At 35.2% G+C, this 12,641-nt stretch overlaps 1 protein-coding gene across 1 annotated transcript; it reads left to right on the forward strand.

The window, feature by feature from the left end:
* Nucleotides 1–1,435: 1,435 nt before the first annotated feature.
* On the forward strand, nt 1,436–12,415 carry LOC118061553 (TNF receptor-associated factor homolog 1a). The gene is made up of 13 exons (XM_035075023.2): nt 1,436–1,880; nt 2,703–2,926; nt 3,798–3,909; nt 5,304–5,392; nt 5,502–5,570; nt 5,646–5,778; nt 6,754–6,912; nt 7,178–7,523; nt 8,247–8,359; nt 8,862–9,012; nt 9,378–9,853; nt 9,940–10,147; nt 10,843–12,415. Exons 2-13 carry the CDS (start codon nt 2,749–2,751, stop codon nt 12,238–12,240), a joined length of 3,432 nt encoding a protein of 1,143 aa, XP_034930914.1. The 5' UTR covers nt 1,436–1,880; nt 2,703–2,748; the 3' UTR covers nt 12,241–12,415.
* Nucleotides 12,416–12,641: the final 226 nt, after the last annotated feature.

The following is a 12,641-nucleotide window of genomic DNA, read 5'->3' on the forward strand; positions in this document are numbered from 1 at the left end:
AATTTAAATTTATTTTATTTTAAATTAATATTTTTTATATTTTTATATCATTTTAATGCGCTGATTTTAAAAATAATTTTTAAAAAATTAAATTTTTTTTATTATTTTGATACATTTCTAAATGAAAATACTTTAAAAAGCAACAATAACTACGCTTCCAGGTTTGGGAGTGCTTTTCAAAAGCACTTCCGAAAAATTTTGAAAATTTTTTTATTTTTTATTTTACTTTGAATTAATATGTTTTTTATATTTTTAAATTATTTTGATTTGCTGATTTCAAAAATAATTTTTAAAAATTAAAAAAAATATTATTGGCTTACTTTTCTGAATAAAAAATACTTTGAAAAGCAACAACAACCACACTCTCAAACACCGATGATGGGTCTTATGATGTTCATATGCATGCCTTTTTAGAAAATACATATATTTTTTTTTATTTTATCCTTTTAATTTAGATATTTTATTTTTTATAGTTAGTATTGTTAGTTTTTCGTTTTCTAAAAATGTTTTTTTCTATTTTTTTATTATTCAAACTCATCATTTTTTTTATGTTGTAATTGCCTCTTGATGATGAGATTTTAGTAAATAAAAATTAAATATTTTAAGGTTTTTTTTTAGATATGGTATTTTTGTTTTTTAGGGTTTTAACTAATAAAAAATTCTCTTAATACTTTATTTTTAACTATATTGGTTGGCATCATCGCCCACAGTTTTCCAAGTTAACTCTTGATATATATATATATATATATAAAGATGTGATATATTGAATAGATCACTTGAGCTAATGTTTGATCATACTCTTGTGTAGCGCATCACTCGTGTAATCATAGAAGCTGCAGCCTTGATTCTGATTTTTGTAACCGCTCTGTTTGTAAGATAATGAGATGGTGTTTGATATTTTGTTTTAAAAGAGTTTTTGTAAAAATAAAAATATATTTTTATTTTAAATTAATATTTTTTATATTTTTAAATTATTTTAATATATTAATATTAAAAATAAATATTTTAAAAAATAATTACAACCACCAAGTATTAATATACACAAGTGAGAAGATGGTAAAAACAGATCTTCCATACAAAGTTACAAACGGGTGCAGCCCAAACCCCAACAGCCATTTAAAATATCAAACCCAACGTTCCAAGTCCAGACCACGAATACTTAAAAGTTATACTAGCCCAAAGCCCAAACCATCCCTTTCTCCACAGCCTCCTACAGTCCACCGCCCACCACAACCGCCACGACACAAACCCTAAACAAGAAAACACTCCCAGGTGCGAAGAGCGAAAGAAATAATAATAATAATAAAAATTCTACTCTCCTAGTGAGAGTGGACTCCACAACTTGTCTAGCCAATCGTAGGATTTTAATTTTATTTTTTCACTCTCTCAAATTAAAAAAAACTTTAGGCACATAAAAAAAAAAAAAAAAAAGAGGCAAGCAAAACCAAAAAAGAAGAGCCACCATGTCTTGCTCTGCTCTCCCACATCAATCCACCGCCTCTTTCACGCACAAACAGCACCCTCTTCTTCATTATTTCATTTTCTTTTCTATATTTATCCAATTTGACCACTCATTTTTAATTTATTTTTTCAAGACCTCACAGCTCATGCTACGGTATACAGTCTACCCGAATGTAAATAAATAAATAAATAAACAAATTAGTTTATAAAAAATAATAAAAAAACAAAAAATAATAATAATAGTAGTACTAGTAACATAAAAAAAAAAAACAAAGAAATTACAAATTTTCTTTCTCGGCCTCCGCCTTTGGTTTCTTCCTTCGTTCTTTTGCTGCTCCTTTGAACCTCTCTTTCTTTTTCTACCTCTCTCTCTAGAATCTCGTATAGCTTTGCCCATAACCCCAATTGTCAAAGCTCAGGTTTGTATCCACATCGATCTACACGATGTGGTTTCTAATTCTCTATATTTAATCCCGTTTTTCAGCTTTGTTTTTTTGATCGGGTTTTATTTGGGAATCTTGTATTGGATCTTTGTTTTCTGGTCTCAGATTCTAAACTATCTTAATTTGCGTGTGTTTCATGCAATTGGGTTTTCACAAATAGTTTTAGTTTTATTTATCTGGGTTTTTATTTTTATTTTTTATAATCTTTTCGATCGTTATTGAGCTTCAGTCAATTGGTTTTTTATTTATTAAAAGAGATAAGGGTTTATTGCTGATTGTAATTTCTTGATGATGGGTTTTTGAATTTGAGGATTTTAAATACTGGTTTTGGTTTTTGATTTCCAGTATAATTAAGGGATTGAATTCAAACAAAGAAAGACTTAGTTGCTATGAATGTTTTTCTTGCTGTTTATTTTTGTTTGGAAATTAAAAAATAAATAAAAGTTAGCTAAACAATCTCTTAGAGATAATGATTGAGTGGAGGTTTGTGTTTTATGAGGCCGCAATTGATGCAGAATTCAATATTCAAAATCCATGTTGTTTTCTGTTTCTTAGACTTGCCAGCAACCTTAATATATATATTTTTTAATTTCTACTCCTCGTGATATCAAAGATTTATTTTCTGTATATATATAGTTTCTGGTTTTGTAGGTATCGAGTAATGAGTAGTTCTTTTAATGTTTGTAGTTATGTGAACTGCATTGATTTGTTTAATGTTCGTGTTATGTGCTGGCATAAAAATTGTATGCTTGGGGGCTCTATTCCTGTTTTTTCTTATTGATTTTATTTGTTATGTAGTGAGGGAAGCTAAAGGATTGTGGGGGAAGGAGTTTTGGAGTGGGAAATGGCTGGGATTGTGGGTGAGGAAGCTGGAGTTGGAAGGTCCACGGAGGGCATTTCAAGTGGGCAGCGTTGCCAGTCAGGTGAATTGCTTGCGGAATGGCGGTCCTCTGAGCAGGTGGAAAACGGAACCCCATCAACTTCGCCACCTTATTGGGACACTGACGATGACGATGATGGAGGTATGTGCTGGTTCTCCATATAATTTATTGTATTTTTATTTTCATTTTGGTTCTCCTTTGTTTTTTGGTTTTAGAGTGTGTATTCTTTTTGCCAGTGAGCACAATAAGGCTCTTGGAAATTCAATGTTGGAAGCTAGAGTGTAAAAGCTGTTGGAAGTATTAAGGGAAAAATGAACTGGTTCTATTCTCCTTCATTTGGTGGTTGAACTCTATTGCACTGGACTTATTGCATGGAGGTTCTGCAAAAAGTAGCTTGACACCAAGATGTTCGCAGATTAGCCACAATGTTCTAGTTATATTTCCAGCACAAGATAAAATGAATTTTGTGAAGAATCTCTCTTATCCAAACCTCAATCATGAAATCCCATCTCTCGCACTCTCCCCACTCTCCATTTCATGAATGGTTCCGAGAGAGGCACATTCACTAACTAAAATGATTTTTTTTTTTTACTTACTGCTGGATTTTGAGTTTTTCATTTAGCAATCAATTTACCACGCACTTTGTGGAAAGAAGTGCAACAGTAAAGTTTCTTTTGTTAAGTTTCTTTTGTTAATTATGGAAAGAAGTGCAACAGTAAAGTTTCTTTTGTTAATTATGTGATCGCAAATGGATATGGTAGCAGTGCATCAAGGATCAGATTGGTTTGTTCTATCTTTTTACTCAGTTGTATATTTGAAATTGACTAAATTCAGTATAAATAGCTGCAAGAAAACTTGATTAAATAGATGTTAGCTAACTAACATTAGTTTCCACTTCTATAGCAGAACACTCCTTACTCTTAGATTTTGTGATTGCTTCTTTAGTTTTTTATCCCTCTCTACAAGCTGTTATGTGGGCAACTCTTTGCTAACTGATTTTGTTCTTTTATAGGGCCAAAACCTTCTGAGTTATTTGGAAAATACACATGGAAGATAGAGAAATTCTCACAGATTAATAAAAGAGAACTTCGAAGCAATGCATTTGAAGTTGGTGGCTACAAATGGTAAAGAGATTTGCATAACGTTCTTTCTTATGCCCCCCTCCCCCCGTCCCCTTTCTTTGTTTTACTCTCACAATTTCGCCTCTGTAATTTTTTTTTATCTATATACATTACATGCACACATGTACATTCAAGTCATGCAGACAAATTTGCCAACAATGTATGTGTTTTTTTAGTTTGTGCTTTAAACCCATATTATACTAGTATAAATGTATATTTCTAAGTTTCTGCATATACTCGCCCACCATGAGTAAAAAAATATTTGCATATGTAAAACCATTTTGGAAGCTAAAGCTTTCTTAAATTGTGCTTTTCAAAAACCAAAAATGTTTCACTTTACTTTGGATGGGAATATGAAACCATTAGATATGATTTTTGAGATCACAACTGGTCTCATTCTTTATTGATCTCTCTTCAATTAAAATAGGGTTCTCTATTAAGGAGGAAACAATTGCAATTTCCCCTGCAATTCTCAGACTTCATTATTTCTCACTTATGCAAGTCCAAAACATGTGATGCAACATGATAGGAGGGATGTGATGTGCCTTGCTAAAATCGATTGTATTATTGCATCATATGAATCTTTTTCCTATGCACAAACCTTCACTAGTTATTTGTAGCTAATATTGAATTTGTTATATAACTCCCTCATGCATGTATTTTTTTAACCTGTACTTATGATAGAGAGAGATTTACATGAGATGACTTATGTGTTCTACTGCGTGTTACCAAGTTAGGCCCTGTTTTTTTTTTTGCGTTTCAAAAGTGCTTTTGAAAAAAATTGAATTTTATTTTTATTTTTTTCTTTGCTGCAAATTAATATTATTTTGGTGTTTTCATATCATTTTAATGCGCTGATGTCAAAAATGATTTTTAAAAAATAAAAAAACATTTGTTTGATGCATTTTCGAGTGAAAAACACTTTGAAAAACAACCATAACTACACACTCAAACACCCTCTTAGTCGTTTGGTAAAGCTTATTATCCAGAGATAAATGCAATATTTTTCTTACACTTCTGCTATAAGCTTTGCAATAAAGCGAATGAAAGGAGTTTATTGGTTTTCCATATGTTTGGTGTAGCCAATTGGTAATATCTTGAATCTCACTAATGGATGTTCTTCTTCTCATAAAGAACAAGTAAAATAAATCATCATGCACTTTGATAAAAAAAAAAAAAAAACTATTTAAATGTATCATATTGCCTGATTTATAATCCACCTTTTCATTTTAAAGAGGCCAACTTCCACATTATTGAGCATGAATTTTGATGATTATGTTGACATCTCAATTATATAGGTTTTCTCAAGTTTTGTTGCTTTGATGCTACTGACCTGCAGAAAATCAGTGCAACTTTCAATGCTATTATTGATTTAATTCTTTTGCTTCTGGTGACAGGTACATTTTAATATATCCCCAAGGTTGTGATGTCTGCAATCATCTTTCACTATTTCTCTGTGTTGCCAACCATGACAAACTTCTTCCAGGTTTGGTGCTACTGACTTGAAATTGCAGTTATAGTCACTGCTCTTTGTTTTTTTAGTTTATTTTATTTCTGTGCGTGTTACTGTGTAATTTTATTTATTTGTGAACCAGGTTGGAGTCATTTTGCACAGTTTACGATTGCTGTGGTGAATAAAGATACAAAAAAATCTAAATATTCTGGTTAGTTGATTAAATATTATCTGAAGTCAGTAATGGAATTGTTGATTTACTATTAACCAAAAGAAAAATTTGCAGATACATTACATCGGTTTTGGAAGAAAGAACATGACTGGGGATGGAAGAAATTTATGGAATTATCAAAAGTGTCAGATGGGTTTTTAGATGCAACTGACACTCTTATTATAAAGGCTCAAGTGCAAGTCATCAGGTTTCTGATAAGTTACTGGTTTATATATGTTTGATGTCTATCAGTGATTGTGCTGCATTTTGCACCGTCATGCTGCTCATGTTATTCTATTACTTAACCCTATGGTCCACTATTCGTAAAGTATTTTGTGATGGCAGTATAATTGTCTTGCATTTTTTTCTTGCTTGTCCATTCCAAGTTTAATATTTTTGAGAAGTTGCGTCAGAATCTAAATTTAGTTGTTTTAAGAGTGGTTATGGCTCATTTATACAAGTTTCTCATCAAATCTGAAATTGTCTCGATAATGAAGTTATTCGTGTTGGATCTTTTAGTTTGAGTTATCTGTTTGTTATAAATTATGTTAACTGAACTGTAATCCCGCCCCAAAGTATATATTTTTATCACTGCATCCCAAAAATATTATTTTACATGAGCTGGAAAGTGGACAGTTAATTATCTGGCATTTCAGTTGGTCCATCTATGTGTTCACGTATACTTTTTGGCAATTTGATATGATTATCTTTAGTGTTTCAATTTTAAAGTGAGCTGAGCATACCATGTTTCCTATAATGAATTATAATTACATTCTCGTCAATGTTGGCTCCATGGGGTATGTAAATGAGATATTCCTATGTTGAAAACAGGCAAATTGTAAAAAGTTGTTAACATAACTTTTGTTCTAAAGGAGTGAGTTTCATTGAATAAAAAAAAAGAACTCATTTTATGGCATTATTGTTGTTGCAATAATGTTATGTCAAACTTCATGAGGCAATCACAATGAGTTTATGGTCGGGGTCCTTTGTAAATGAACTTTGATAATGGAGGCTGTATTTACCAATTTAAAGTTCTGGCATTAAGAGTCGTGACTTGAGTATGTCTGTTGTACTGTTCATATGTTGATTGCGTGGAACTGTTGTATTAATTTTTCTGCAAGAAATGCTCTAGGTGTTTCTCATTGTTAACCAGACTCATTGTGAGACTGCTTTTCATGTGTAGGGAGAAAGCAGATCGGCCTTTTCGTTGCCTCGATTGCGTGTATAGGAGAGAACTTGTTAGAGTATATTTGACAAATGTAGAGCAGATTTGTCGGCGTTTTGTGGAGGAGAGGCGGGGAAAACTTGGGAAGTTATTAGAGGACAAAAATAGGTGGTCAAGGTATTGTATTTCAATCTTTGAAAATGATTGTTACTTTACGCATTAGAATAGAATGGTTGTCAGTAGTTCTAACTTCTCAACATGCTGCTTTATGAAAAGTGTGGTGTTTTGGTAGTCCTATGAACCTGCATAATATAATCAATTTATTGCCTTCATTAACAGTTTTCTTTTTTGTGATATCATTTTTTGGTGGCAATTATAGCTTATTTTACTTGTGTTTCTGGTCAGTATAGTTTTGTGATGATAATGTTTGCAACTGTTGCAGCTTTTGTGCTTTTTGGTTGGGAATGGATCAAAATGCCCGACGCCGCATGTCTAGAGAGAAAACAGATGTAATTCTGAAAGTAGTTGTAAAGCATTTCTTTATCGAGAAGGAAGTCACATCTACATTGGTAATGGATTCCTTGTATAGCGGATTGAAGGCTCTTGAAGGCCAAACTAAGAGCAAGGGAAGGGCAAAATTATTGGATGCTGAAGAAATGCCAGCTCCAATTGTTTGTGTTGAAAAAGATATGTTTGTGTTGGTGGATGATGTGCTGATACTACTTGAGAGGGCTGCGATGGAACCATTGCCTCCAAAAGATGAGAAGGGCCCTCAGAATCGTACAAAGGTGGGTTGGGTTGCTGGATACCATTTTTTAATGTTTGAATCTTTTCTGAATTCAGCTATGCAAATAGGCAGTCAATATGAAAAATTACTGTGGGAAATTTAAGCAGTTGAATCATTTTAGTAGTTTGTTTTAAATGATTGATGGTTTGTATTATCATTACTTCTGAGGTCTCTTTTTGGAGCACTTGAATATTTGAATGGTGGATTTTGCAATTTCACAAATTGTCTCATGTTTTTGGTATCCTATAGAAACTTTGCTGGTGGCATTGGGTTTACTTATTGGGCTTAAGCTTCAACCACGAGTTAGAAAATCGTATGCAGTTGCTAATTTTATATGTTATGCTCCAGCAAACAATTTCTGCCATTAATTAGCTTGCATCTCTCTAGAAACAGTTTGTTTGCTGGAAAAGCACATGTACATAATAAGAATAGAACATTTTAGGTATACAATGGCTGCTACATATGATTGTTTCAGAGTGCTGGTGACAGCATTGGGGTGGGGACAATGATGGAAGTGGCTGTATGTTGATGGTAATGGGAGTGATGGTGATATCACATAATTATAGATTTTATTATGTACACTGGATTATATTCTGAAGAGCATGAAAATGCTTTCTGTTTTTCCTTGCTTGATGGTTGTCAATATCTTGATTATTCTGCATGCTTCATGACTGTGACTAATTAAGCTTCTGATGTCTTGAAAACTTTTTGCATTTATACCCAGGATGGAAGTTCTGGAGAGGACTTCAACAAGGATTCAATTGAGCGTGATGAAAGGCGTCTAACAGAATTGGGTCGTAGGACGGTGGAAATATTTGTCCTCGCACATATTTTTAAGTAATACACTAATACTTAATTTTTTTTTGCTGTAAAAACATTTGTTAGTTTCTTCATGCTGCTAGGACTCTTCCATTTCAGACTTAACTGGAACCATATTTCAGTCACATGCACCTTTTCTTTCGCCTAAATCAATTTTTTTGGAGTATTCCATTGATTTGGAAGTCATTTTTTCTACGAGGATAACCTTCTGAAATTTAATCTAATGGAAGTCCAAGCATTTTTGCTATTATCTTAATATTTTTGTTGTCATTTTACTTTTATTTGGAGCCCATTCTTCCATTATGCTATTTTTTCATCTGCTCAATACTGAAGCAGTAAATACATTGCAAATATTAATGAATGATGAAATTAAATACCAATTAGTAAACACTAATAACAATATATTGGCATAATGAGCACTGCTCATCTTGGCATAGCAATTTTCTGATTCTTTGTGGCATGACAAATATTCCTCATTTTTATCCATCCATGGCCTGATTTTTGTCTGCTTCACGTGTAGCCATAAAATTGAAGTTTCCTACCAGGAAGCTGTTGCTTTGAAGAGGCAAGAAGAGCTAATTCGTGAAGAAGAGGCAGCGGGGCTTGCAGAAAGTGAGCAGAAGGCTAAACGTGGAGCAACTGAAAAGGAAAAGAAATTAAAGAAAAAACAGGTGGCTTATTTTTCTTTCTTAATAAGAATTGAGTAAAACGTAGTCTGAACTCCCCTATTGAATTCAGGTGGTGTCAGATTACAGAAGAAAATTACAGTGTCACCATACGATTAGGATTCTGAAACTTTGATTTAGAAAATTCACTTGTTGAAGCCCTTTGGAATTCCTTCCAGTGTTGCTTGGATTTTTTGCGGGCCATAATCACTATGCAAATTTATCTAAAATGCATGATGGATGGATAGATTTTCTTTTTTGGGAAAAAAACTTCAAAGTCCTAGCACCGCCCTCCCAATCAAGAAAACCCGAATCCACCCTTTTCAGGTTTAATTTGTTTGTTTGAATGCTGATGATGCTTATAAATACAGGCTAAACAAAAACGGAACAATCGCAAAGGGAAGGATAAAGGTAGAGAGGATAGGTCTGGTGTTGCTGTGGCAGACAAGTACCAAGAGTCAAATCTTAGTAATGAGAATAAGGAGTTTGCTGTTGAGGAGGTGCGGCCTGTGATGGAAAAGCCTGAGGTTCTGGAAGATGTCTCCGATGTGTCTGATTCAGTGGATGGTGTTGCTGAAGTGCTCCAGCATGATTCAGAAGACAGAGATGCAAGCCCGGTCAATTGGGATACTGACACCTCAGAAGTTCATCCTCCCACCGAAGTCAGTAGCAGTGGAGTGAGTGGCTTGTCATCTGTGCCTAACGGGACAAGTGATAAAAGGAGCACATATGCAATGGATGATAGTTCCTCAACATGCTCTACTGATTCAGTCCCTTCAGTAGTAATGAATGGCCCATATAAGGGAAACTCGTACTTGAACTATCAATTTGAAAAGTTGCCTAGCAGGTAAGTGGTAAATATGTTTCGTTTGTGTGCCTTTTCCACTGCAGGACTTGATTATGTGGCATTCATTTTGCATTTTATATCTGCAGAGGGAAGAATCAGCGAGGGAAGATGGCACCTGATGCGAGTTGGACAGCTGAAATGGATAATCAGCCTCCTGAGCCTGCATCAGATACTGGTGATCATAGCGATGTCACAAGAAGTAGCAAGGCTGCTGATTGCGAGCTTGAGGCTGTTGTTCATGATTTGCAGGATAGGTTGGCAAAGCTTGAACAGCATGTAAATAAGACAGGAAAGGTGAAGTTGCTAATCTTTCGCCTTGATCTCAAATTTCTACTCTTTCAATAATGTTTAAACCATCAAATAATATAGAACTGTATAACAAGCATCAAATGTTCAAATCCAATTTTGGTGGGCTGCTTATCTTTTGTAGCTTTCTCCTTTTTGACGCCTAATAGCATGGTTGGCTACATGTTTTCGTTGCATCAGCTTCTTGGGTATGAAGGGTCTTCTTCTTTGTTGTCTTATTTAGCATTGTGGTGACCCTTCTCTGTTGTCTTATTTAGCATCGTGGTGACTACAGCGCAAGTGTTTTTAGATTTTTGTTTCTTCCATTTTCATCTTATTATTTTGCTTTTATTGTGTTTGTTTAATCCTGGTTTGTCTCTTCTTCATTCAGGGAAGATGATTTTTTCTTCTAATAGGTTCATAGAATATTTTAGGAATTAATCAATGCAAAGGAGTTTTTTGCTATCTTTGCTATGAAACTGTTCTTTCTTCCTTTCCCTTTATCACTTTTTATTCCAACAAGTTCAAAGGCAATTCTTGAAGGTTTGGCCACCATGCGATTTTATGCCTTTGTGTTCTTTTCAATTTGAGTTGAATCTCTTAAATGTTTTGGCTCTCTGTTTCTGAATGCTGCTTTATTTCTGTGAGTTTTAATCTGTTCTACTTGAGTATGTCTTGATGGACATTTCTTTTCTATGAAATAGGAAGACGCAGTTGTTTCTATGCAAAAGCAGACGAGTAACAAAGACATGGTTGAGGTAGAAAGACCTAAAGAAAAGACAGCAGCTGTACCATCTTCTTCCAGAAGCCCTCCGACAAGTCCTCCTAAAAATGTCCCATCCACTGTTCAATTGAAGTCAGAAAGCAAGAGTTCTGCTACCATGGATCTCAGTCAAGTTAAGAAAGCATCTTCAAATTGCTCACAGCAGGCTGATAAAGCTGCAACTTCAGCTACCTCCCCCCAAAATGCTGGTATTCCCAAACCTGAGATCCAGAATGTGCCAAATGCAAAACAGTCTGACAAACCAACTCTAAAACAAGTGCCTGCCATGTCAAGGCCCTCCAGTGCTCCTCTGGTGCCTGGTCCCAGGCCAACTGCTGCTCCCATTTCTGTAGTCCAAACAGCTCCTTTACTTTCTCGTTCTGTTAGTGCAGCTGGCCGGCTGGGTCCTGACCCTTCACCAGCTACTCATAGTTATGTTCCGCAGTCCTATCGAAATGCCATTATTGGTAATGCTGTTGGTTCCAGCTCATCTGGTTTCACCCATACCAGCTCTCCAAGTACAGGAGTGAACCTATCATCATTGCACGTGCAGCCATCTACATTGGTATCTGCACCGATGTTTTTACCACCATTGAACTCTGATAGGGTAGACCCAAACACTCAACAATCTGGCTTTCCTTTTGGTATGGTAACTCGAGATATCTTACAAGATGGACGCCAATGGATGGAGATCTCTCAAAGGGATGCTAGTAGAAGCATGAGTGGTGACCCTTCTTCCCTGGTAAATGGCATGCAAAACATTGACTTGTACAATCCTGTATGCAGTGGATCACAGGAGCACTACTCCAGTGAGTTCCCAGCCTGTACATCTCGGCGTCAGACCCAAAGTGGGCTGACAGATGAGTTCCCACATCTTGATATCATCAATGATTTGCTTGACGAGGAACATGCTGTAGGGAAGGCAGCCGAGGCAAGCAGAGTCTTCCGTAGCAATGGACCACACCTATTGAATCGGCAGTTCTCTTTTCCAAATGACTTGGGTGTATCAGGTGATTTGGGTTCCTCAACCAATAGCCCTTGCAGGTTGGAGCGCACCAGGAGTTACCATAATGGTGGATTTCAGCGAAGCTATAGCTCTTCTGGAACCCATTTTGACACACCAAGGGAATATATTCCACAAGCTAGCTCAATGCCTTATGCAAATGGGCATGTTGATGGGTTGATTTCAAACCAGTGGCAGATGGCTGGCTCTGATATTTCCTTGATGGGCATGAGAAATGCCGATGGTGATAGTTCCCCATATTTTAATCCAGAGTATTCAAATATGGCATGCGGGGTCAATGGCTACACAGTATTTCGACCTTCAAATGGACATTGAAGGAATCTCTCAGAAGGAGCTTGCCTGCAAGTTGGTGGGTGATTGCCCGTTGTAATAATGTATGGGTCTTAGAATTGGAGTGAGGTTGTAATCTTTTCATAAGAAAACATTTTGTAAAGAGTGTTTCTGCCTTCTCTGCCTCCAGCTTTTTAGTTATAACGAGGTTTTGATGTTTTTTTTGGGTTTGATTAATATTTGAATGAGCATCTGATGGAATATAACCCATCGTTACTGACTAAAATTTGAACCACATCAATTATCCAATGAGAAACCACAACAGTGGATCAAGACTCATCTAAGCTACAATCTTGAATTAAGTCCCATCTGATTATTGAGATCTGAGTTTCGTTTCTTGAAAGCGGATGAACGAATCGAAGTGTTTATGGCTATGTAGAGATTGA

Source organism: Populus alba, chromosome 10 (assembly GCF_005239225.2).
Source record: "Populus alba chromosome 10, ASM523922v2, whole genome shotgun sequence".
NCBI classification, from domain to species: domain Eukaryota; kingdom Viridiplantae; phylum Streptophyta; class Magnoliopsida; order Malpighiales; family Salicaceae; genus Populus; species Populus alba.

What these genes read in the sequence shown, in the direction of transcription:
- LOC118061553 (XM_035075023.2), top strand. Translation starts at nt 2,749, where the DNA reads ATGGCTGGGATTGTGGGTGAGGAAGCTGGAGTTGGAAGGTCCACGGAG. An exon ending in TGACGATGACGATGATGGAG is followed by an intron (nt 2,927 to 3,797) that starts GTATGTGCTGGT and finishes GTTCTTTTATAG; the next exon opens with GGCCAAAACCTTCTGAGTTA. An exon ending in ATGTAAATAAGACAGGAAAG is followed by an intron (nt 10,148 to 10,842) that starts GTGAAGTTGCTA and finishes TCTATGAAATAG; the next exon opens with GAAGACGCAGTTGTTTCTAT.